This window comes from Engraulis encrasicolus, chromosome 16 (genome assembly GCF_034702125.1).
Source record: "Engraulis encrasicolus isolate BLACKSEA-1 chromosome 16, IST_EnEncr_1.0, whole genome shotgun sequence".
Classification (NCBI taxonomy): domain Eukaryota; kingdom Metazoa; phylum Chordata; class Actinopteri; order Clupeiformes; family Engraulidae; genus Engraulis; species Engraulis encrasicolus.
The window spans coordinates 33,432,164-33,459,888 of NC_085872.1; the positions used below are offsets into that span (position 1 = coordinate 33,432,164).

General features: G+C 41.6%; 2 protein-coding genes and 1 long non-coding RNA gene across 3 annotated transcripts in view; all 3 read left to right on the top strand.

Annotated features, from left to right (window-relative positions):
- tusc3 (tumor suppressor candidate 3) overlaps positions 1 to 5,983 on the top strand; it is an 82,212-nt gene extending 76,229 nt beyond the window's left edge. The window contains exons 9-10 of the mRNA XM_063219493.1: positions 3,547 to 3,637; positions 5,799 to 5,983. Coding sequence (XP_063075563.1) covers positions 3,547 to 3,637; positions 5,799 to 5,814 — 107 coding nt within the window. The 3' untranslated portion in view covers positions 5,815 to 5,983. The remainder of the gene's footprint in view (positions 1 to 3,546; positions 3,638 to 5,798) is intronic.
- LOC134465689 (protein TBATA-like) overlaps positions 1 to 27,725 on the top strand; it is a 244,874-nt gene that overhangs the window by 44,744 nt on the left and 172,405 nt on the right. The window lies entirely within an intron of this gene.
- Positions 13,854 to 17,876, top strand: LOC134466519 (uncharacterized). The gene is made up of 6 exons (XR_010038321.1): positions 13,854 to 14,221; positions 14,968 to 15,094; positions 15,200 to 15,288; positions 15,532 to 15,648; positions 16,539 to 16,627; positions 17,756 to 17,876. It is a non-coding gene; the product is annotated as an uncharacterized LOC134466519 (long non-coding RNA).

The window sequence follows — 27,725 nt, forward strand, 5'->3', positions numbered from 1 at the left end:
TGCGTGTGCGCGTGTGTGTGTGTGCGGGCGTGCATGTGTGCGCAAGTATGCAAGTGTTCTCTCAACAGGGAAAATATGCAGGATGAATGCCTACTGTATATTGAATAGGTAAGCAGGGGAAGGTAAGGGACAACAACAACGAATGTAAGCAGAGGACAAAAAAGATGGGAGAAAAAAAACCCACCAGATGCAGGGGTTGAAAATTGATAGTAACCCAGGCTAGGGGAATGGAGATATGGCGAAGAAAGCTGGAACTATAAAGCAGGCTCAAAGAGGAAGTTGGGGAGACTGGATCCACAAACAGCAGTGTTGATGAATATACACCATTACATGGGCAGCATGGTGTCATGTACAAGAGAATCCAGCCATTTCTGTGAGATTGCCTCCAGAGTAAACATATATAGTAAACAGGAAATACATTGTGTTTCCCCAGAGCTGATGTCAGTCTCCTTTCAATTTGTGTGGGGTTTTCTTTCATGAAGATGGAATAGAGCAGTGGTTTTTAACTTTTTTTTTCTCCCCTTACCTTTGCCCGTACCAATGGCCTGCCTAGAGGATACGTTGAGCACTAGATCGGGAATGACATTATCTGACCAAGAAAGCTGTCACATGCCCAAAGCATCATGCTTGTTGTGCACCTTGTACCTCTTCTATGTGTGTGGAGGGCACTTTGAAAGATGAATTTGCCTGTTTCCTGTTCCTTTTGCTGTGTGTATGTGATGTGGTGCTTGCTAAACGTTTGATTTGCTAAATTTCTGGAGTTTGAAGAGATGCCAGGGGACGAAGCCTGGTGTTCTCACCGGGGTGTCATTAAGCACCACATGCTTTTGAGAAGTTTGGAAAAGAGGCGAGTATTTCAGTGAACCATATGCTGAAGCCCTGGGCAATTTCATCAGATGAGGATCGAATCACTCACCTGGAACAACCCACAAAATAATACACCTCTAAACTCTAGTGGTAACCACTCGGAAATAACCGGCTGCGTTCGTGAAGAAGAGGACTAACTTTTTTTGAAGCATATTTTCCCCTAAATCATGCAGCTGGCAATTGAACTACCTCTTCTGTTGCTAAGGAAACACAGCAGTTCTAAATCATGGCTAAGAATAAGAAAAAAAACTAAGTGGAACATATAAATGTTAAAGGAAAAAGCACTGGTCTTCTCAATAACTTCTTCTCTTCTCTGGCATTGTATCTTAATGTACAGGTAGCTAATGGAATGACGGTAGCCTCAATGTAGGCCTCATCAGATAAAACTGTCTCCTGCATGCCTGTCTTATCCAAGGGCAACAGTCATGGTAGGATGGCCGGCAATGTGTGTTAATAAAGGTATATGAGTTTTATTGACGGTTTTATTGACTGACTCAAATGGTACAACCTTTTCAGGCTCTAATAAGGTCACCAATTGCCTACAGCTGAGTAAAACACTGGCGTCAATATTGAAATACCTTAAGACGTTTGTTGTTTCTACTCATTTCATCTCCCTAAATCAGCCGATAGGGCTGTTATGACATGAGGTGCTTCTTGCGTTTCTTGTGTTTAACCTCAGTCAGCCTCTGGGACTCTGCCCAAATACTTCCCCTCCTGGCCCCAAGCCATAGATGTGTAATGGAGCCTTGTGCCTTCAGCATGATGCCCCCAGCCCCCACTCCGGACACACACACACACACACACACACACACACACACACACACACACACACACACACACACACACACACACACACACACACACACACACACACACACACACACACACACACACACACACACAATTAACTCCCGTGCCTCACCACCCCGGCGGCTCCTTAATTATCCCCATATCGATCGACAGCGGCCATTGTGTCGCGGCACTGGAGCGCGGAGCAGAGTGGAGAGGGCCGCCTTCACATAGCCACACAGCCAGCATTAATCGTTCTTGGCTTCCCCACGTCTCACAATCAGGCAGCTTCATGTAGTCACTGCTATGGTTGAATTGATGTGTATTTGTGGTGGACTGACAAGGTTACTGCTTCTATTTTGGCTGTTACAGTTTCTATTTTGGCTGTAATATTTCAAAGTGTTACGTTTGTTTGACATTTTCTACTTTCAAAACACATGCATGTCCACCCAAAGATACATATGCACACGTACACATCCATCAGCACTTCTTCAGTCCTTACCCTCACCACCTCAACACCTCTTGTGGCACAAGGAGTGCTCTCATTTTTAACAAGGCTTTTTCAGGATGACTAATTTGGAAATTAGCCAGTGACGGCAGTGGTGTAATTGGACGCGCCCTTGCTCAGGAGAGGTTAAACAGCTCTGATTAACGCAAGATTAGCTTTTCATTTTGGCTAACAGCTGCCACTGTTTTCCTTTCACTTTTGTGTGTGTCAATATGTGTGCACATACGTGTGTGTGTGTGTGTGTGTGTGTGTGTGTGTGTGTGTGTGTGTGTGTGTGTGTGTGTGTGTGTGTGTGTGTGTGTGTGTGTGTGTGTGTGTGTGTGTGTGTGTGAGAGAGAGTGAGAGAGTCGCTCAGTGTCCGGTCACACCAAAGGGTAATATTTGTTTTCCAATAGTGTATATACATTTTAAACAATTCTAATTCAATTTACAGTCAAATGAAATGTACAGACATAATTGTTTTGTCACCACCTAATCACTGTTCTATGATAAGTGCAATGATCAGCAGTTCCAGGAGGAGAATGGGCATCATGGCTATAGTTGACATTAGGTACTGACAAAACATTACATTATGACCGTTAAACTTTGTACATCAAATGATTTTTTCATAATCACCTACCTCACAATGATATAAAGTATGTGTGTTTTTTTCCAGAATACTCTGCATATAAATAAAAGGGCGTCCGATGCACACGCTTTCAATAGACCTGCCCAAAATTGCTGTGAATATACTTGATGATATGCCATCTCATCGTCTGCCCATAATTGAAATTTGATGGAGCTTTCTGTTGTGCCAGAGGGTATTGATGCGAGACTTGATTGCAAAAAGAATCTGTGCAAAGTGTAATCCCTTCAGTGTGAAAAAGCCAGGGCGTAAATTATGTTAAAAGGGTATCTGATTTGTGGATAGGAGCGCAGGAAAAACAAGCCAGGACTGCTGACTCCACACTTCCTTGCTGTGTTTGTCTATTTGAGAGCTCCGTGTCCTCATTACTGCTTCTCTCATTAGTCACAGCCTCATTTAAAATGTCTTTGCCTGGATTATGTTTTCAAAAAGAGCTATTGAATCAAAGGTGTACAGGTCAGAGTTCAAAGCACATGGTTAATCCTCTAATGGTGCTGAATATCATCAGTGTCCTTCATTTGGTCACTTCGTTCCTTTATTTGGTTATTACATTTCCAGAGTAGTTGCTACTGTGATCTTGACATCAGAACCTTTTATGGTGTTAATGGATGAGATGCTAATTTATATTTGTTTACTTTGTTCTCTCTCTCTCTCTCTCTCTCTCTCTCTCTCTCTCTCTCTCTCTCTCTCTCTCTCTCTCTCTCTCTCTCTCTCTCTCTCTCTCTCTCTCAATCTCTCAATCTCGTCTTTCATGTAGTCATCTGCTTGGTGGGCCTGGGTCTGGTGGTTTTTTTCTTCAGCTTCCTGCTCTCCATCTTTCGGTCCAAGTACCACGGCTACCCTTACAGGTAAGAGCCCAAGAATCCGTGGATAGAGGATAGAGGATAGAGGACAGAGGCGGGATGAAGTGGATAGTGGAGGGAGGGATGTGAACTCTCAGGGGTCAGTGACTATACTGCACAAGGTTGCGCAAGCTTTCGAAAACATTATTTTTTGACAGGGTTACAACCTGGCTCCATCAGCGGATCCACCACCGCCAGGCTGCCTCCTCTACCCCCCTTTTATATAAGCCATGCCTTATGTTTGCTGTGAAGGTCAGGCACAACAGGCATCTTCTTGTAGAGGCACCAAAACTTCACTGTACACAATGAATTAGTATTTAGTTCACTCTTTATTTAAAGGATAACTTCAGTCAATTTCAACATGCAGTTGTGATGCTCACACTACCCTGGAAGTTACTACCTGAGTTTTTTTTCCTCTTCCTTTCTTTCCAAGATCCTTGGTCATTGTAATGGGGGCAGCGCTTTGTTTACATGCCAAAAAAACATTTTTATTTATTCCCAAAAACATCCAAAAGGTTATACAACATCAACAGATAACTAGCAAACAGCGGTACCTTTTGGGAAAGTATTTGGAGTATGTCCATTTTTTTTTTAATGTAAACAAACGCTGCCCCCATTAGAATGGCTCATATCTCAGAAAGGGCTGAGCCATACAGTCATACCTTGTATATTGTACGTTGATTTTCTTTCCTTATAAGTATATTCCTGGGGGGCACTGTGGCGCAGCGTGCTAAGCCCCCCACATTTGGGCTTGCATGCCCCCCCTCGGGGACCTCGGTCCGAGTCTGGTCGGGGTCATTTCCCGATCCTCCGCTGTCTCTCTGCCCCATTCGCTTCCTGTCACCATCTTCAACTGTCCTGTCAAATAAAGGCATAAAAGCCCCTAAAAAAGAAGTATATTCCTTTCCTCATTCCTCTGTCAGACAACACTACAACAAAAAAGATATTGAATGTCAACACAAACAGCTGATGTGCATAATAAGTGGAGGAGTGACTGTGACTTCAATCAAAATAAAAGAAGGCACGCAGCTTGATGCATTTGGCAGAAATCAATTCCATCAGAATGCTTGATTTCGCAAGCCAGTGAATTTTGGTACTCAAGCTATTCAGCATGACAGAAGTGCATGCCGGCAGTACATTCATATTGGAAAAATGGCACAACGCAGTGGTGCACAGCTCTCTGTGACACCAGGTTGTTATATGAAGGTTCAGATAGAACAGACACTTAAGCTGTTTTTAGGCCAACCAGAACTGGTGCCTTTTACCACAACTATTATCCTGGAAACCAAGGTGCTTACTTTTGAATGACTCACATTGATGCCGCAATGTTTGTTTTGCCACATGTGACCATGTCTAACCTGGCCTGATGTCTACATTATCAGGGTTTGCTGAGGAAAAGGCAGTCTTATTTGGTTCACATTGTGAAACAACTTTTCATTTTCTCCAAACACTCTTATTATCAGCATGAACGTGTCAGTTCTGTATTAGACGTGTGAAACACCACGGTTCTCTGCCAGCCTGAAAATGCTGTCAGTGGCCTTGCTTTTCTGTAAATGAAAAGCACTTGGCAGCAAAGGGGTTCTAACACTGAGGTGGACCTTAAGGTCTTGAGGGTCCGTAAGCTTTTTTCCTATTAAAAATACTCCTCACGATAGCACATGACACTGTTTTTTGGGTTTTGTGTTAGAAATGGTGGTTTTGTAATGAGCCCCTTGCAGTTGGCCGTGGGGGAGAGCAATTGGAGGACAGGGAAGGGAGAAAGGGAGGTGGCAGGAAGGAGATGAAGCGAGACAAAGACAGGGGGGGCGAGAGTTAACGAAAAGCACTCGCGTCTTTTGGTGTCGCTAACGCCTTCAGAGGGATAATGCACCGAGATGACAGGGTTGGCCTAGCATCTCATTACGGCATAATGACACACTTGTTTGCGCTCACATCCTCTCTCTCTCTCTCTCTCTCTCTCTCTCTCTCTCTCTCTCTCTCTCTCTCTCTCTCTCTCTCTCTCATATATACACACACACACACACACACACTGCTCTCACCTAGTGTTCTGTGTGCCTTTGTTCACTTTTGTGTACCTTTTTTCTGATTTAACTCTCCCATCTTTCTACCTCAGTTCATCTTCTTATGAAGGTAATGTTTGTCTTTCATCTTCTGTCTTCTCTTTCAGCTTCCTCATTAAGTGAAAACGTGGACTCCCCACTCACAGCTTCGGTCCACAGGAACACAGAAGCAGCAGTACCTAGAAAAATTGTAGCCGGGGACTGGTCAACTCATACAGTGTGCATGATCTTAACAGTTCAGCCAAGATGTGTCCATCAAAGGGAAAATAAATCTTACTTTGACAACCCAAAGGCCATTGCTGTGGTGTGTGAATATATTTTTACATTTGTGGGTCAGTGTAATGTGCTGAGGCGTCTTTCTCTCTTTCAGTTCATACTCTGCTAATGATAAATGATCAGCGTATTTGCATGTATGCCATTCTTATGTTTATGCAATGGTAAGGATTTCTGGGTCCGCATGTGCGTGCGAGTGCATGTGAGTCAGAGAGAGAGAGAGAGAGGGAGAGAGAGAGAGAGAGAGAGAGAGAGAGAGAGGGGGAGAGAGAGAGAGAGAGAGAGAGAGAGAGAGAGAGCAGACGAGGTAGAGGGAGGGAGAGAGAGGCAAAGTATGTATTATTTGTTATTGCTTTTTTATGAATCCTCCCTTGGGGCTATTGTGCAGTCTCAGCAGATTGGGTTCCCTCTTTTTGTCCCTCAATTGCAGTTTTTCCTATCTAGCCATTCGTCCAATCATACGGCAGTTTCCCATACACCCTACTATACTCTCAATCTCTCTATCTCGCCCTCTTTTCCTTCTACTGCCTCTCTCTCTCCCTCCTTCTTATCAGACTCTCTCTTCTCCTCAACTTCATTACTAACAACCATGAAAGGCCCAAGGAGTGGTATAAAGAAGCCAAACACAATAACCTAGAAGGCATGCGTGCGTGTGTGTGCGTGCGTGGGGGGCTGGGGTGGGGTGGGGAATGAACTAGGACTATAACGATATTGTATCGAACCGAGAAATTGTGATGCTCAGTGTCACAATACTGTATCGTGATCCAAGTAGGCAGTATCGTGAAAGTTTAGTATCTTTCAAAGTTTTGTTACCTTTCTGTCCAGAAAGCAACCACATGATATGATGTGATAGTGCTTCAAATTGCCATCATTATTACTTTTAAACTATTTTATATTATTAGTAGCCTCTTGACACCTATTCTACCAATAAGCTATCATAGTTTTCGTAGATTTCAAAAATCGTGGGGTGTATCGAACCATAGATCAAAAATCATGATACGCACCGAATCGTGAGTTTGGTGGATCGTTACATCCCTAGAATAAACACAACTAAATAAAGTTTATGCACCTCTAAAATGTTAGAATTAGAGTTTACGCCCCTCTCAACTGTTTACTATCAATACAGAGCTCATGCAGGCTCATGCATTATCTACAGTGCATTCATGGTACAAGTACAAAATGGAAGTCTTACCACATGCTCTGAAAGTTATTGTCAAACATGAACATCCAGATAATCCTGACCATGTTTATAACCATAGTCACAGTTTATTCACAGTTAAGTTATTTTAAAACAGCACTTTGTGTATGTTACAAGGAGCCACGGGTAATTCAGCAGAAAAATACTTTTTAGCCCTGTCTCTCCTACTTTCTGCCACCATAACTTTCTATTAGTGTTTGACCTCATCACCTGTCACTGTGAAAACACACACACACACACACACACACACACACACACACACACACACACACACACACACACACACCTTATTCTTGTCATCCATTTCAGAATACATACCCACAATAGTTAACCTGTTCACACAAACACAAAGAGGCAGCATTGCTCTGTGTGCAGTGCGCATGTACTGCATGTTCATGTACATCAAGACCCCTGAGCAGATGTCTACATACCGAAATATGAAATCGGACATATGAGATCTACCGTCTATGCCCATACAAGTGTTCATAGATACTGTGAAACCCTAACGCACCTCTCTGTTGTGCTATAGTGCACAGACAGCTGTAGCCAGTGTGATTGAGAGGGCTGTCTGGAACCCCCCGGGCTTGTCACATGAGTACAGAGAGGCGCCATATCATCTCAGCCCTTATTAGCATAACCACGCTATTGCTGCTAGCTTGCATCCTCGACTGGATTGCATTAAGTGAGCGCTCGGATCTCAATCGAGGGGCCAGTGGAGCACCGAATCAAAGTGGTGTGCCATTTGATTAGGGCCTCCAAGAGCATCTGGCGATTCTTCTCCGCTTGTCACCGCGTATTATGAAGTGCCACTGGATCTGACTGCTTGTGTGCGGGCGAGGCCAAAGGGGGTGGATGAAGTGGCAATCTAATTTGTGGTGTTTGTTCATTTGTTGTCTTTTGTTGTTCTCTTTTTTTACTGCCTCTCTTCCGCCCACATCTGATTCTTGCCTTTGGCTACAGTGTATACCAGTATGTGTGTGTGTGTGTGTGTCTGTGTGTGTGTGTGTGTGTGTGTGTGTGTCTGTGTCTGTGTCTGTGTCTGTGTTTCTGTTTGTATTTTCATTACTCTATCCCTCGCTTGTGTCTTCAGTTATGCCACCCCAGACATATTCCCTTCATGCAGTCACTGTCTGTGTAAAGAAGTTGGTATCTACAACCTAATAGCCCGCTAATTCCTTACACCTTAGACTAAAGGCTCTTTTCCACCGCTAGTTTTCTGGTAGGCCTACAGCGCGACTCGCCCGCCACGTTTTGCTTTTTGGTTGAGCTGTCGTGCCCAAATGAAAAGCAAAAAAAGGCGATTGAGTCGTGCTGTGTGGAGCTGTAGGCCTACCTGAAAACCGGCAGTGGAAAAAGTGTTTGCATCAAATGTGTCAGTAGGCATGTGTGACACTTTTGGTGGATGCAGTGTAAGGGCAACTAACATACCTTCTGAGAACCCTGGACCAACGTAAGCACATGTCTTCCTTGACGGCCAGCTCTGTCCTGAGCTTGCTCCCATTCTGGCTCATCTCCGAAGTTCACAGTTGAGCTGTTGAGCTGGGCACTCTTACAATCTTCTGTTGTCAGTTAGAGGGAAGTGAGGGTGAGAGTTATGTCAGACACTCGTTTTACTCCAGCTGCTGTCTGTATATTAGGGTGGTTGACATGACGCCTTGTTTTTACGTAACATTAGTTAAAAACCTACAAAATTGATATTTTTCCTCTTGAAAACAAATGTAAATGAAAGAAGATGTAGTACATCATGTTTATGGAAAGGTTAATATGTCAAATGTCGTGTGGTGTGACTGTAACATTAATACAACCTGGAATATATACAGCTATAAAATAAACCAACAACATTTTGAATCATTTATAAAGCATTTGACATGATTGCATAAATATTAACTACAAGGGTCTTAAAGACAGGCTCCTAACCAGTTATACCTCAGTTATTGGAGAGTGGTGTGGAAGTTTAAGGTGACTATTAACCTCTTAATATGTCTACATATTGTCTACAATGTTTCTGTCACGCAATGCTTAGGTTCATTTTATGGTGTCCTGTGGTGTGACTGCTCTTATAGAAGGAAAAAAAGGTTTTTTATATACATGAAGACACATATTAAGATTAAACACAATATCATTATCTAGTTAGCATGAGCTCAGAGGTCAGTCATGTATACAAAAGGATTAAAATGGCCACAATGCAGTGAATTTCCTGTGGTGTGACTCCATGTCATGCGGTCTGACATGCTTATGCAATGTGTTACTCAATCTTTACTTGTTTTTCATGTATCATGCAAGGATATAAGGATACCAGGAGATTTATTTGTCACATTCACACAATTATTACAAGTAGGCTAATACAGCGAAACCATGCAGTGAAATCTCAGTTGTCTGCCTGCACGATGCATAGGCGTGTGCGGGTGGGTAGTAGTGTGTGTGTGGGGTGGGGGTTAAAGGAACAATAGCAGAAAGAGCATTGGGGATATGTTTGTGCAGAATATTAATCATTTTATTGTATCTTACTGAAATGTCACACCAATGATGTCACACCACAGGACACATTTTCCCAAAAATGGCAAAAAATTTAGCGAAATTCCACGAACCACTGAGTGCTTTATTTTTTCTATTTTTTTCCGATTTTTCCACCCATTTTTTCAGGAATTGGAATGTTTCCTCAGGAATTGGAATGTTTCCTATGTTTCCTCCTTTAAGTGTGTTACGGCCTTAAACGTCAACCACCCATTACCAACTGTCTGAACATTCTACATGCGAGTCTTGAGAAGAAAACCTAAAAGTAAGGTTTTTTGAAGTGAAATACAATTATTTGTTGGGCTGTTGTGCTATTGCAAACTGAAGGTGCCTTGACAGCAATGACTTCATGAAGAGCAATGCCACCTAAAGAAGAAAAAGCAATGCCGGATGCAACTCTAGAACAGGCCAACAACATCTACATAATGATTACCCTCCATTTGTCATATTGTAAGTTCTGAAAAGGAAAGGTTTGATCAAGGTAAACTGTGTGTCTATGCTGAAATCTTGTATCAGCTACTTAACACCTGACAACTGCATTCTGTTAATAATTCGCACCTTCACTGGCTCTAGGGCTGCACGATTATGGAAAAAAATCATAATTACGATTATTTTGGTCAAAATCGTAATCACGATTATTAATCATGATTATTGAATTTCGCAGATTTTTTTGAAAATTATAACAAGATGAAATATAACCAAGAATGAATTATATATGGGATGAGCAAAATAAAATGAATTGGAATAATTATGTAAAGGCAATAGCATGAAACTTAGGTGGACAGATTTCTGTCCAGAAACACCAGCCTGTCAATATGTTCTGGCTTCAAGGACGCTCTCAAAGGTAGGTCACTATTACCACGACAAAATCACGATTAAAATTTCGACTTCGGTTTCACTAATTTATCACGATTTTCGATTATTTTCGATTAATTGTGCAGCCCTAACTGGCTCCCATGGTTATTTATCTGTATAGCACTTTACTACGAATACCTATAAGCAGGGTGCGATTGTCCCTGTCGTGCCGAAAAGTGAGTGCCTGCCAGAACACGAGTGCCCTCATTGAAACCAATGGAAAGCGATGACCAATTTTTCAGATAGTTTTTACCCATTTTTGCAGATAAATCCGGCACAATTTAAAATGGAAAGCCTATCAATAAAGCATCTAGATTCCTTCTGGAAGTATTACAAAGAACTGGTTACAATTTCGGTATTATTTCCATAAAAGAATCGAAGAATTGTCATAACAAATGTTACAGTTTCATTCAAATAGCTCATATTAAGTGGAGGACGAGTAATGTTTCATAAGCATAAGTTTAGTTAATAAATTATGTAATTCATTCTGCAAAAAATTGTATAATTTTCTCTCAAAAAAATGTCATTGGTTTCAATGAGGGCACTCGTTTTCTGGCAGGCACTCGCTTTTTGGCACGACATCCCCCCCTTCTGGTCTTTATACAGCCACTTTTTCTACATGATTTTATCACAGTTCAATGTAATTCCATTGATATTGCTTACAATCTGAAACATATCCCCCCTTCTGGTTTTCCGACAAATCGCACCCTGCCTATAAGCTACACATATAATAAAGTAATCTTTTGCATCCTTGATGTCAGTCAAAATTGATTGTGATTTCAGTAGATAACATCTCCTTTGTTGACTGCAGGTCAGTGGTGTAGTCTACGTAGAACGCAGGTATACGCCGTATACCCACTTCTTAATTTTGGTAATTTCCGTATACCCACTTCTAATGTACCGTATACCCACTTCTCATATGGCCAGCATCAATCAGTTCCAGGCTATACACACATTATCCTGTAGGTGGTGGTAGCATAAATGCAAAATGTAATGATGCAGGTCAAAGATGACGGCGCCCGGGGTTAGGCTATGCCGAAAGGCTGAATAGTTAGGCTACAATTCAGGTGTCCATTTAACTATGGTTTCATTGCGACCTACCAATCAGACGCGGCTATTCTGCCTTTCATCCATCAAAACAAAAATCTAGCATGGAGCGTGTATCGGTAGTTGCTAAAGGTTGCTAAATTGTAAACTCGAGGCATCTACGAAATGTCCTTGTACATCTGGAGTGACTCATGTTCTCACCATTTGGATCGGATTATACAACTATCATCTCAACATCCGTGGGTTCGCGTTTGCAGGGTAGACTTTCCAGGGCTGTGACAGGTAGGCTAAGGTGTTTAATAACATTATGACTTACCCCCTCGTCTAACTTCCACGAACATTCAAGTTTAGTTCAAGCTTAAATATTAAGTGTTCTGCCCAATTGTTAATGATTTTAATTTTCATTTATGACATAAATGGACATGTCAGACACACAACCTGTTTCATGATGTGATGGTGTTCTGCTACTTTAAAACAATCACTCTGTTAGGCCTTGCTTTATGACCGATGAGTACAAAGATCAGGGGTGGATTGGGAAGAATTTCTCCACCGGGCCAATTTTGCCAAAGCTGGCCCCATACCAAAAACATTTAAATAAATATATAAATAAATATAGCCAAGGCTACACTGTATATTGTCACATGTGTGTGCCCTTGAAAGGTTCTATATATTGTGCATTCTTTTTTCAATCACTTTTTGTTGGCCTACTAATGTATTATTACAATTTTTATTAGCCTACATTATTATGTTCAATTCTGGTTGAAATTTGCATTATCAAACTGTAACCTTTCACACTATTTATAACATAATCATTTTTATAGTGACTTCCAATTTGGATCAGTAATTGTTTCCCAAGTTCATGACCTTTACTTCACAGAAAGTACAAACTTCAGATTTGCACAACAAAACTTTGTTGGATTTTTTATCCAACCAATTCAGGTGAATGTAAACACCAGTGGGTAAGCCATCATTCGTGACCAGGATCAGTTCTGAAATCTGACCACTAGATGGCAGTATACACTAGGGAAATACTCCAGGAATCTATTGACATCCAAGAGCAGGTATAGGCCTATGCATTATACTGTATTATATTATTTTATATTATATTATGTATTGTATTCTATTCTATTCTATTCTATTCTATTCTATTCTATTCTATTATATTATATTTATATTATAAGCACTGTCACATTTTACTCAAGGTGCTTAATCTAAAAAGTAAAATGAATGACGAAGAACTGTTATAGATAGATAGAATAGATTTTACTAGGGCATTAGGGCATGACTATTGAACATCTTTCCGATGGAGAGTTGGAAATTGAGATATTGAGATGCAATACATTTTCGTACCATATAGCCTCTTTGCTCAAGTGCCTTGTACAACAACTCTGATACATGGACGCAAACATTTTTGTCACTTAGATTGGTCGCGAGGGGGTGGCGTCCCGAGCCCTAGCTTGGTAACCACCGAGCCCATGTCTGGCCGAATATACAGTATACCCACTTCTAAACAGTAGACTACACCACTGCTGCAGGTCAATGTGTTTGAGAGTTGCTTAAGCTGACAGAAAGCCACAGTAAGTATAACCACTCCAAACTTGTGTTGAGCATGAGCGCATTCATTTGCACAGAACCTTGAGGAGAATGGGCCAATTCTGTCAGCCAACAACAGACGATGAAGTCTGTGGTGGGCACATGCTGAGCAGAGCTAGAAAGTTTGAGGTTGCTTGGTTTCTGCTGAGCAGATGCCTCCAGATTGTGCGATCAGAATAATAGGCTAACTAACGAAATGAAGTCATGGATCCAAGCTTTTCTCTAGTCTCTGCCTATGCTAGTGGCAACTATATAATGGTGAAAGAAACTAGATTGCATTCTCACATAAAATGCTGGAAGCGGGTTTGCCTTTTGGGGCAGAGATGAGCAGTTTTATTTTTGATATCACTATCCCTAAATTAAAAACAAACTACTATTGAGAAAACAAAGCTAAAAGAAATGTTGGAAAAGTCCATCCACCCAGTCAGAAGTTATGGGCCAAACAATTCAGCCATCTTGGATTCAGCCATCTTGAAAGTGTTGTAGCTCCACGTTTTGGAGATATACTAAATGACATACATGGTATTTTAAAGGGACAGTTTGGTCAATTTCAACATGCAGTTGTATTGCTCACGCTACCCTTGACTTGTCATTACCTGGTGATGCCACATTTTTCGGCTCAGCCTGTCAAGTTATTCTTTTATTAACAGGTTTGCAGGTAAGTATAACAGACCCAGACAGCAATTAGATTTGGGCCGGGTCCGTTTTCAAGTCAGCAGATCCGCATAGCAGTCACAGTCATTTTGCCGATCAGCGGCAGCTCCGATCCGGACCAGTAGTTTGACCGTCAGTTTTGAACGCTCCTGGCGGATGCGGGCCAGATAAGCAATCCGGACGCGCCATAATAAAATAATTCAGTCCGATTTGAAGGCGCGTGGTGGGTGCGGGCCACATAAGCAAACGCGGACGCGCCAAAACTGAATTTGTTCCCCAACTGTCACTTTCCCGGAACCCTCAGAGAGAGACCGTTCTTCAGTTTACCTCAGCTGAACTCAACTATCCGCCTGTGTCGCGTTTCGTCCAACACTGCACTGTCGTGACTTGATCATGGTAAGTAATTATTTAACTTAATACTATGGTAGTAGAAGTAAAATACACTGGCTCGCCGTCGCCACCTTCTCTTTCAGCTTTTAGTCCAGTGAGTTAATTACCTCCTCTGTTATGTCGTGAAATGGCTTGGCCGACCACTGAATCATAACACCGCAGCATCGCGCTAACTTGCTGCTGTCTTTGTGGCTGGCAGGCTGTGGCATCATAAGCTTTTGATGAACCCACTCAAAATGTGCCATAATCGGGCTATTTGAGTCCATTTTAGCGGCATTAGCAGTAATGGTGATAATCTTTTATGAAGCTAACATCCCAAACATACCCTATCAACACGGGACAAAGGCAGGGTAGTTTCTAGTCGGCTAGCACTACTAGTTCTGTAACTAGGACCGCTGTGATGTACATGATTGATATGTTCGATTATTTTCAATCAATTTCTGATGGCTTAATAATCACCGTATCCATGTTGTGCCGCCGGCAGCAAACATTCTGTGTTGTGCTATTAGCTCACCTTGAGCTGAATTCATTTGACATCACGCAGTTTGTAGCCTAACTCCTTGATTGTTGTAGCCTATTTACACAAATCCTAAATGGTCGTATTGTTATCTTAATAACTGCATTGTGATATAGGCTATAACCTGGATTAGGCTTCATCAAAATACTGTGCATTAAAGCTCATGCATGTTGTATGCAAAACGTTCAAACTTTTTTTTGTCTTTCTTTTCCTCTTTGCTTTGGGTTGGTTGTAGGTACAGCCATTCCTTGATCGGCCCGACACCAACATTAGGCCTACGGGATGTATATGAAGCAAGCTGCCTCTGCATCAAGTGAGAGAAGAAGCCGCCACTGAAAAGCTTTTTGGACTGTCATTTGAAGGTATGAGCCGAGAGTTGTAAACATGGATGCCAACTGTACAATATATTTTCACAGTGAAATCCCAATAACTATTATTCATAATTATTTATTCTTTTTCTGCTACAGGACACAAATGAAAGGACAGGAATTCTGCTCTGCGGCGTTGGCCTCGCTATTTATTCAAGAAGCCCTCGGACACCACCAGAATGTATGAGGTAAGTTGTTTTTATGTTATGCATTAAAGCCCATGCATGCTGGCACGCGCCCCCCCTCACTCACACACACACACACACTTGTTGTACAGCACTCAATAAGAGCTTGCCCGATGCTGTTGTTTGGTGGCCTGAATGTGCATAGAATACCTACTGTCTACTTGAATAGGTTCATTGTATGTTCTATGTATTTCTATGACAAACTTTCAAACTTTTTGTGTTTCCTTTTCTCTTTGCTTTGGGTAGAATTGTAAACAGTAGGCACAGTCATTCCTTCATCGACCTGGCATCAACATCGCTCGATGTGTATGAAGCTGCAAGTGAGAGAAGAAGCCGCCATTGAACACCTTTTTGGACTGTCATGTGAGTGTATGAGCTGACAATTTAACTTCTTTAACTGTTGATTCTGCTAAGACCTATGTAAGTGGCATGATAATGTCTCATTTACACTAATGTATGTCAAGCTGGTCTCAGGCTAACAAGACTACCATGAAATCTTAAAGTTTTGGACAGACGTCCGTCTCAATTTCACCACTGTGTTGTGCCATACTGGACAAGTATTACTTGCTCAGTTTTGACAACCTAATTATTCTATATTCTGCTGTGCGACTTGTGCACAAAATTATTCAAAATTCTTCTGCTCCACCACCTCTGAAAACTTTTATCCATCCTTGCTCTGAACATATTAGTAGAACAACTAGATCTACCACCAGAGGAAATAGTAGCCTCCCAAGCCGGGTAACAGCATACATTTGCACAATCTGTGTTTGCAGAGCAACTAAATAATGGAATGCCCTTCCCACCCACATAAAAGGCATTACAAACTTTTATTCATTCTCACTTGGAGTGAAGAAATGGCTTTCATGTACCCAGTCTGGTCACCACTAATAGTTTTGCTCATACCTGTTTTGACACTGAGCATATGGTAGTTTTTACATATGGCATATTTTAGTGTGTGTGTGTGTGTGTGTGTGTGTGTGTGTGTGTGTGTGTGTGTGTGTGTGTGTGTGTGTGTGTTATATGTTTTCTTACCTGCCCCAGGGAATGCAGATGGAAATTAGCTTTTAGCTATAATGTGGTGCAGGTCATCTTTTTTTTTTACTATGTAACTAATGTACTTTGCACATGGTCCCTGATGAAATAAACCAATAAACTAAACTAATTGTAAACATGGATGCCAATTGTACTATATATTTTCACAGTGAAATCCCAATAACTATTATTCATAATTATTTATTCTTTTTCTGCTGTAGGACTCAAATGAAAGGACAGGACTTCTACTCTGCTGGGTCGGCCTCACTTCATATTCAAGAAGCCCTCGGACGTCATCAGAATGTATTAAGTAAGTTGTTTTTATGTTGTGCATTAAAGCCCATGCATGCTGGTGCGTGTACTCTCTCACTCTCACTTACTCACACACACACACACACACACACACACACACACACACACACACACACACACACACACACACACACACACACTTGTTGTACAACACTCAACCAGAGCTTGCCTGATGCTGTTCTTTGGTGGCCTGAAAGTGCATGGAATACCTACTGTCTACTTGGCTAGGTTGACTGTATGTTCTGTGTACAGGGTCATGTTCCCACAGCCCAATGGTCCCACAGCTTATTCCTGCTGCTCCATGTTTGTGTGTGAGATTCGAATGAAATCCTATAGGGAGTATCATGATCTGTTTCAGTAGTTACAGTACATGTTGACAAGCATATTTCTATTGGTGAAATTCAGCTTCCTACTGTTGATGGCACCCACACAGCTCCAAGCCATGCCACTCCCACTACCATACTTGACTTTCAGCATGAGGCACTTTCCTTTGTACACATCGCTTTTTACCACCACACATGTTTGACACCTATCTAAAGCCAATTCGTTTATCTTGATGTCATTAGATCAGAGGACATGGTTCCAGTAACCCATATCCTTAGTTTGTTTGACTCTGATGAGACCATGATAAACAAATTTGCATTTGATGCTGTCAAGCATGTGTGCCATTGACTGAAATGTTAAATACATCATTGCCGCGAATACATTTCTAACCAAATATTAAACATTGACATGTTATTTAGAAAGTCGAGAATTTTAACTGATTTGATATGACGATATGACCTGTTTCTTTTTTTCTGAAGAGAATGGTGATTTCATCACAATCTTTTAATTTTGTGAGTTACTTAACTCATGGTTTCTTGAAGCCAAAAATATGCAAGAATAAACAAATTATTGCCATAGTTTAAAATGTGGGTTGTGAATCTATAATCTATGAAAGTGTAACATTATTGATGGAATTGTGGAAATAAATAAACATTTTCATGATAGTCTAATTTTTTGGCCAGCACCTGTAAGCTTATGTGTCAGTTCATTCACAATCGTATGTAATTTGTGCCTGCACATACATCTGCATATTAAGTCTAACGTTTCCCTTCTGCTTTGTGTGCTTTTTAATATCTTACAGTGTGAAGAGGCAACAAGGGAGAGATGAACGCTATCAAAAATGTGGAGATGGATCTGGCAGCCGACCGCTTTGGCACACACCCAACAAGAAACAAAACAATAAAGAATACTAAAATGCATAATTTGTAACCAGCTCATTTTTTGAAAACATTGTTTGCTCTTGCTTGAAGGTGCACTGTGTAAAATTGTGGCCAGAGTAGGTATTGCATCTATGGTGCTCATTGAAACTGTGCTGTCTACTGCTAATTTAGATTTTTGCATGAATACCAAAGTATAGTGAGTTTTGCAGCTAAAAATGTCTATTTCTAGAAATTCAAAATGGCGGACCATGGAGGAAATCCCCCTTTTCATGTATGAAAAGTGCAAATTTCCCAGTCATGTTGAATAGTTTGGTGGTGGTAAATATCTGTTAAAAAGTTAACATTTGTGAATGGGCATAATGAATAACTAACAATATTACACGGTCCACCTTTAAATACAAATCCGGATCAGGCCCAGATAAGGCCCGGATAAGGTCCGGATATGGGCCAGATGAGCCCCAACTGTGTATTACGGATCAGGGCCAGATCATGGTCAGATGCGTATTACGGACCTGGGCCAGATCTGGCCCAGGTCCAACCACAAATTCCAAACATGTGGATTGGACCTGGGCCAGATCCATTCCGGATCCATAATCCGGACCTGTTCCAGCTCAGCGCCATTGTAAAATAAGAAACCGGGCCAGACCAGGATTGCGGACTTGGCCCAAATGCCTGCCAACATCTGTCACAGATCTGGGCCAGACCCATTTTGCTGTCTGGGGAGTGATCGTTCTTCACGTCTCACAAGCACTTGACCTAAAACTGAACTGAACGTGAGGGACCGGAAGCCCCCTCTATCTGTCGCAGGGCATTCTGCTTTTCCATGTACTGGCGTTTTCCCACATCTATAGCAGGCCCTTGCACTTTGCTGCGATCGTGCAGGTTTGTATCTGCCTGGAGCCTGTGCCAGCTTGGCCGGGAATTTGGGCTTTCTGTAGCTAGCGGTAGCATGCACAGCATCGACATTGTTGCATTCGCTATTTTCACCTCTCAGGTCCGACTGCTGTCGTCGTATTTCTTCCGAAAGCCTCGTCTTTTCTATGGCAGTTTGGAGCGTGAGGTCTTTGTCTAGCTGTAACTTCTCGGACAAGGACACGTTTCTCAATCCGACTACCAGCCTGTCGCGAATCAGCTCCTCATGTAACTGTCCATAATTACAATGTTAGGCTAAACTGTATAGAGCAGTGATGAAGGAATCCACCGTTTCCCCCGGCAGTTGTACGCGCTGATTAAACTTGGTTCTCTCATATATGACATTCTTTTTCGGTACGAAGAATGCATCAAAGCCTGCTTTCACGTCTGAGTATTTCTTCCTAGCATCTGCTGTTAGCGTTAGCCCCTTTAGCACATCCTCGGCTTCATTGCCCATGCAATACACCAGCGTGTTTACCTGGTTTTCCTCTGGCGTTGCGTTTAGGTTGCTTGCAAGCCGAAAGCGGTCGAATCTCCTAATCCGCGGTTCCCATTCTTGTGGCTTGGTGAAATCAAATGGCTCCGGAGGTTGTATGGTGAACGTTGCACTTGGCGTCGGTCGCGCCATTTCTGCCAGCTCGTCCCTCGTTTCGCCGCCAGAACCACCTGCCAGACTTTCGTTTAATCCGCTGGATGTACGACTTCCCCTCTTTGTCTTCTTTTTCATCTTTTAACTTTCTCCGATCATGCGTCGTCGCCCATTTCTGACACCATGTCAAGTTATTCTTTTATTAACAGGTTTGCAGGTAAGTATAACAGAGCGATCGTTCTTCACGTCTCACAAGCACTTGACCTAAAACTGAACTGAACGTGAGGGACCGGAAGCCCCCTCTACATTCTATGGCTTTCACAATAAAAGGCATCACATAGTATTACACCACACAGCCCTTTCCGAGATATGAGCAATTCTAATGGGGGCAGCGTTTGTTTACATTTTTAAAAAATGAAACATAGGCCAACTCCAAATATTTTCCCAAAAGGTACTGCTGTTTGCTAGTTGTCTGCTGATGTTTTATAACATTTTGGATGCTTTTGGGAATAAATAAAAATGTTTTTTTGAAATGTAAACAAAGAGCTGCCCCCATTACAATGACCAAGATCTCGGAAACGGCTGAAGATGAAGAAAAAAAATCTCAGGCACTGACAAGTCCAGGGTAGTGTGAGCATTACAACTGCATGTTGAAATTGACCAAACTGTCCCTTTAAGTTGGCTAAGGAACACTGCTTATGATATAATTTTGAAAATCAACATGGGTCCGAATGGGATTCGAACTCACAACCTCCTTATCTATAATCCATCACCTTTGCCATTGATACTAAATGACATGCATGGTATTTGAAGTTGGCTAAGGAACACTGCATAAGATATAATTTTGAAAATCTACATGGGTCCAAGTGGGATTCAAACTCACAACCTCCATATCGCTAATCCAGCATTCCATCAAGACAATATCAAATTGCATTGAAGAGCTGAACAATAGATTTCTAGAATGGTAGTGCAGCTGCTCGTTAAGAATAGAATGTTGAGAGAAAGTGACAGTTGAGATGGAACCCTGTATTGGCAGCACCTGTTTTGATTGACTGTATGTCAGTTAGTATTGTGCTCTAAGGCAGAGGGCAGAATCAAAACAGTTTCTAGTTTTTAGATCGCTGTTGTTAAAAAACTAAAAAGAATTGGCACATGTCCTTTGCACAGATTGGAGTCATACGTGTGATCTTTTTAACAGTCCTTGAAAGAAGTTTATAGGTTAAACGGTTCAGTCACAAATGGACCTCTTGTGGAAGATGTGCTGACTTCTACAGAGAGGCACTTCAAGAATCAATAGGAAAAGCCATTGGGCCAGCCCTGCACTTTTCACACACCTGCCATTTAAAAAGTAATGGGAGTTGGGACATGATACTTTCACCGTTTGGAGTCATCTCGTAGAGCTCGCTAACAACATGTCAACTAAACTTCTAGGTGAAAGTGTTGATGTTTTATGAACGAAAAAGCCTCCTACACTCTGATCTGTAGAGTGGACGGTGAAGGTTCTACCATTGTTTTCAATGGGGACCCAAACTCGGGGGGGGCATAAACCAAAGTGGGCGACACCTTTTTTGGCGACAGGCTTTTCCTGATTCTCTTTAACACTCTGTAGGGCTTATAATATTGTTTCTGTGAATCGGAAACACGGCCAGTGGGGGCGACGGACACACCACTTGCAAGTGCAGCATGTATACATAATGAGTATGCACCTGATAACAAAGGCCAGACTTCAACCAGATGTACGTATAAGCTGTAGAGCAGAGCTTCCCAACCTATTCCTGTTTGGGCTCAATTTTGAAATTTTCACAAATGTTTAGTGCCCATATCTGACACAATAAACAATAGGCCTACAACTCAAATAAATAGTCAACAGCAATACACACACAAATATTATGATTGTTAGAAAATGATTTCAGGTCTTGGAATACTTTCAAGGCCACAGTTTGAGACTACTCTATAGAGATCCGGATATTATGCTGCTTGGTTCTGCAGCTTTGACAGGCTACGAATATAGTCTCTACACGTTATAGAGGTTGTTCTCCATATCTGGTTAAATAGCACCCTTTTACTAGCTGCTGCAATATGGGGTCATATTTCAGGTTACTAAAAATATAGAGAAGTCTCTGAAATCCTAAGGACTTGACTGGGTGTCATCCCTTGGGAAAAACTCTTTCCAAACAATTCTAGGTATACACACTCTGTAATATTTTGTGGCCTACAACTCTCACTACTTGAAGCCTCAGACTGTCACTAGAGGCTGCAGAATCTCTTGTGGGATCTTTTGCTGGTTCATCTTGTAGTAGGCCTATACATAGGGTTTTTCTTGCAACAGCTGCTACTTAATTCTCTGTGGCCAGAGAGGTGAGAATGTGCATACACTGCATCTCCAGAAATGCACCAGAGAGCAATCAGGGGTTTTAAATTAAAAGCATCCTTGCATGAATACTCTAGCCAACCTACACAGCTACATGCTTTGGACTGGGAGAGATATCCAATGCATGTTTCATGAACACCATTATAACTCAGGGACCAAAATCTTAAAGGGGTATGCCACTATTTTGGGGCTTAATACAGTTAAAATCGTTGGCTGGTGTTTATAAAGGTGGTAAAGTGTCTTATTTTTCATGTTAAGCATCGTCTTGCTTTAAGACAAGTTAAAAGAGGGAGTATGTAGCTAAGCTAGTGAAAGTCAATGGATCCGTGTAGCATGTAGCATGCTACACGGATGCATTGACTTTAGCGACATGCTTACTCTTTTAACTTGTCTTAAAGCAAGACAACGGCTTACATGAAAAATAAGACACTTTACCACCTTTATAAACCCTGGCCAATGATTTTAACTATATTAAGCCCCAAAATAGTGGCATATCCCTTTAAGACACGAAATAGGAGAGGAGAGACTAAATTCTTACATGTGACTGCTGTCACTTAACTCTGCTCTGAAGTAGCACACTAGCAGTCATTTTAAATAGTGTAGTGTGGTGGATATCACACAACGCAGATTTGTTGTGACATCTGCAGGCTCCTCTTCATCTCATATTCATGTTCACTTTCTTAATTCTCTCATGGGATTGGGGGTGTCAGAAAAACAGGAATTACATAATATAATTTGCATTTTCAACTCAGTTTGTCTAAATATAACTTTTTCAAAAAAGTGAGCATTTAATTGCATGGTCTCCCTCCTTCATTATTATCTACCCTCTTCTCCCACTCTTTATTTCCCACGTCGTCCTCTTGCATAAAGAGCCAAAGGTTTTGAAGTAGTCTGGGTTGTAATTACACAGGTTGTGGCTGAGTGAAGAATCTGGCAGCCATAGAGTGACTTCCATTTAAATCAGGCTTCTGCTCCGGAGGCAGTTCTCGAGCAGCCAGGCTCGTCTGCTTGCCCAAACTGAACATCAGTTAGGTAAACAAATGGGCCTCTGCTCATTCACACCTGTCCAAGACTGGAGGCCTGAAGATACAAAATCAATGGAAGATCTGCCTCACAGTTCATACATCAATTATTACTCAGTTTTTTTGTCTTATATGGCAGAGACAAGTAGTACACAGCAGGCCTTGAATATGCTGATGTGATGATGTCTCAATTATATGAAAGCACTTATGCCGCACTGACTGTGAGGATGGTTCATACTAACCCCAACTCCGATGAAGTTGGGACGTTTGGTAAACAGTGAATAAAATCAAAATGCTATCATTTTCAAAACACTCAATCTATTCATTAGATGGAGAATAGTGAAAAGACAACATATTAAGTGTTAAAACCGAGAAAAATATTGTTTTGGGGGACATATGTACTCATTTCTAATTTGAGAAATCCAACACGTCTCAAAAGAGTTGGGACGGGGACAATAAATGGCAGCAAATGTCGAGGAAGACTAAAAACAAAACAAAAGACAACACTTAACAGTTAAATACATTAACCGATGAGATGATTTTATAGAAAAAAACAGTGTCAATTCCTATCTTGGACATGATTTCACCAGCTTAAATGGTGGGTGTATTCCTTGTCATGTTTTGCAATGTTTTCCTTTCTGTAGTGCTTACAGTGTGACAGGTCTTGACCAAAAACCCACCATTTTATCACATGCTGGTCCTTATGATGGAGCCAAACTGTTAAAACATAGTAGAGAATGCAATTTGACCTTACTATGTGGCAGTAATCGAAGATCTCCCTTCAAAATATAATGCATGAGTGGCTTTTCATGCTGTTTAAAACCCATTTATACCATTCAGCACTGTATTTAACTCTACAGGTGAGTGAGAACATCTTAACCAATGCACTACTGCATCCGCATGCCATCATGGAGGCTGACTTTTGAAGCTAGCACTAACACAAGTTGGATGGTCCATTTTCACTGTAGCACAGGATGTGCAATGCTCTATTATTGTCAAAAAAGAATGGACTTCTACAACTTCTGCTGACTTCTGTAAGCAAAGGACAGTTTCCCATGTCTTCTGGGTCTATTTCAAGTGAGCTCAGGTGCTTAGGAGAATGTTAAACCCCTGTGTCATTTTCATGCATTAAGCATTCTTAATATGGTCAATTTTCAATAGCTCTAGCACTCCAGGAATTAGAGTGAGACTACAGCCAATATATATTTCATGATGTCATGAACCTATACAATGATTTTATTAACAAAAATATGTCTTATATACACTCAATCGTGGTAAATCAAAGGGAATTCAAAAATGTATGTAAAAACTATGGTAATTATTCCCTTTGCATCTTTAATTCTGAGTGACTCAGCCTCTCTGTGATGATCTTATACCTGGACACCTATATTGTCCGTCAGTACAATTCATTTTGAAATGTTCTTCTTTGTTGTTTTATCTTATTTGGATGTTTACTAAATTTCACTGATCCCCGTCCCAACTCTTTTGAGACGTGTTGGATTTCTCAAATTAGAAATGAGTACATATGTCCCCCAAAACAATATTTTTTCTCGGTTTTAACACTTAATATGTTGTCTTTTCACTATTCTCCATCTAATGAATAGATTGAATGTTTTGAAAATGATAGCATTTTGATTTTATTCACTGTTTACCAAACGTCCCAACTTCATCGGAGTTGGGGTTTGTACGTTCTTGCTGAATATGGGCACTATATTTAGTGACACCCTTCGAAGCTGGGCATGAGCAGTTGATGGAAAAGGGTCATGCCCTGATAGTTCTAGCTGGAATAAAGTGCAGCCAGAAATGGATGTCTCAGAAATGGCTCAGTGCTGCAGTGCAAAAAAACAGCACATATGCACTGCTACACACTAACACAAACGGCTCTACCAGTGAGGCACAAACGATGAAGAAATACCAAAACCAAATCTTCACTCAATTAAGGGTTAAAACAACTCTAATTAATCATTAATTAATTAAAGTGCTCAGCTGGAACAAAACTGAAACAGCATTGTTTCCCCTGGGGTCTGTGAATGTGAGGACTCGGCCCATCCTGAAAGAAATCCTTTCTTCTACACTTCAAACAGAAAGAAAAACCCAAGATGACAGCTCAGATAAGGTCCCCTCTCATGAAGTGGGTGTTTTAAGTCTGTTTTCCATAAACAAAATCCTGAAAAAGGGACAAGTGTGTTAAGCACCCCAACCCTATCTGCCATCTCCCCGCTTCCACTGAACATTAAAGGGCCCTTTTATTTTTAGCATAATTAAAAAATGAACGACAACGTGAATCCTTCAGAGTTAATTACATTCATGAAAAGCCGCACCCACGTTGTTGGCGTGGGTTGAACGAGTGACAGGGAGCTTCGCATTTTAATATGGGTGGTTAGCTGATTTGTTTTCTTTCCCTCCTTTTTGCAAAAAAAATAAAAACCACACTGTAAGACTCAAATTACTGAAAGCTGATTGAAGGGCCAGTAACGGTAGGGACACATAGCAGGCGAAGCGAGCGAGGCGAAGATAGGCAAAATTCACTGACAGTTCAACCGTCATCAGGTCGTCTCGGCGAATCAAATGGAATGGAACAGTTATGTCGTTGATTTGATTGGGCCGCCGCAGGTGAATTCGCTCCTCATTTGCAAAACATTAAACTTTGTTTAATAATTTCGCTTCGCTCCTGTTCGCATGCTTTCGCTTTCCTTCGCCTCTCTCATCGGAATGAATGGCGAAGTTCGCCTCGCTTGGCCAAATTCGTCTCTATGTGTCCCTACCGTAAAGGTGCCTTATATCAAATCGGAGAGTGGAATAGAGGTGGGAACATAGGCTAGAGAAGGACTGACTGACTGAGCCACCATACACCAAGCTCAGTCACTGCCCTGTTATGTGGGAGGTTCAGGCACTGCAGGCAGACGTGCTTTTCAGTGGTGGTAACATGGTGTGTTGAAGTGATGATGTTGCTGGTGGTGGCACAGGTGGACAACAAGCCTGTCTTCCCAAGTGATGCTCTCCCTCTGAGCAAAGGAGAGGAAGAGGAGCCGCTCTCTACCCAACTGCTCATCAGCACGTCGTTTAGGAAACCCAAGCTCTCAGGTGGCATTTCATTGTTACATTTACATTTTTATATGTCTGACAGACACTTTTATCCTCAAGCGACTCACAAGTAAGTGAGGTGTTGGGGAAGAGCGAGGGTTGAGATGGGGAGAAATACAAAAGTAATAGAAGTTATTTATAGTCATCTCAGGGGGGGATGGAAACAACACTGGTGCCAGGTGGAGGCGAAGCACCGTCGGTGCGATAAATGTATACATAAAACTGTATATCCACCCTCCCGGCTGCTTGCTTACAAACAGCACCCCCCGTTGAGCCTGTCATTAAAATAAATTGCTGCATAAAGCAACACAGGGCTGGGGAAAGAGGGTATCTGTGCGTGTGCGTGTGTGTGAGAGTGTTTGAGAGAGAGAGAGAGAGAGAGAGAGAGTAACTGTGTGTCTCTCTTTGTGCCTCTGTGCATGAAAGCACTTTGAGGAAAAGTATTTAAACATGGACTCATGAACACGAATGGGGGACAGGTGATAGTGTGGTGATGGAGAATAAACACAATTTCTTCCGTTTAGATCTCACAAGCTCACCGTCTCTGAGACTTAGTGCTAGTCTAGTCAGCTTGGAGCACCTGAAGGCAGCGCTGGTTCACTGATGTGAAACATTCAGGGTTTTCTTGTACTTTGTAGGTATACACTGCACTGCTTTAGTTTCCCCTTCTGTTGCAGAGTAGAGGCATGGGTATGTCAACACTGCTATGGACACAATATGTTTTGTGGTAATAGTTCAACAGGTATTGTTTGGAGCTATTTTGTTGAGGAGTATCAAAAGCTAATTGTGTCGCCAACTAAGATTTGGGCCTATTATCTTTTATCTCATCATGATCTGGCGGGTAGTAGAAAAGCCAACTCGCACCAACTGTAACTGGCACTCCCAGTTCATATTCCCCTATATTCCGCAATAAGTCATAGTCAAGTCATACTGATAGGAGGGAGCCCTGTAACTGCACCACAGTGGGAACAACGAGGGGTTCACTATTTAAAAGACATATTCAGTGACTCTGACGTATTACCATTCTCTGACCTACAGAATACATTCAATTTGCCACGTTCTTCCTTTTTTTCTATTTATTAATTATTACCTTCGCCAGAAGGTTATGTTTTGCCCTCCGTGTATTTTTATTTGTGAATATGTTTGTTTGTTTGTTTGTACTTCGTATAACTCAGTCAGAACTGAGCCGATTTTTATGAAATTTTGTGGGATGATTAGTCATGACCCAAGGAACAATCGATTAGTTTTTGGGAGTGATTGGGTCAAAGGTCAAAGGTCAAGGTCAAAATGTTTGTTTGTACTTCGTATAACTCAGACAGAACTGATCCGATTTTTATGAAATTTAGTGGGATGATTGGTCATGACCCAAGGAACAATCGATTCGTTTTTGGGAGTGATTGGGTCAAAGATCAAGGTCACGAAAAGGTCAAAAACGTAAATTGAGCCGATTTTTATTAAATTTAGTGGGATGATTGGTCATGACCCAAGGAACACTCGATTACTTTTTGGGAGTGATTGGGTCAAAGGTCAAGGTCAAGGTCACGAAAAGGTCAAAAACGTTTTTCTTTGCCAAGCACTATATGCCAGAACAATGTGTGCATGCTGAATTGAATAAGAGGTCAAGACTGGGCCAAAAATGTAATATTACGATATTCCGGTCCGATTTAAATGAAACTAACACCAAAATTTGGAGAATGTTATGCCCCACACTCTGAAGATGGCCAGAAAAAAGTAAGTGGCGTAGGCGAAGGTTTGCGCTCTACCGAGTGCCCATTCTAGTTAAGATCTGTGCTCAAACCACAAGCTCAGCAAAGCTCCTTGCCTACTCATCCTATCCGGAAACTGTTTACTAGTCAGGTATCAACAAAAGGTATGGTATCTAGGCTTTACCAATTCTTGGTCATTCCCAAACA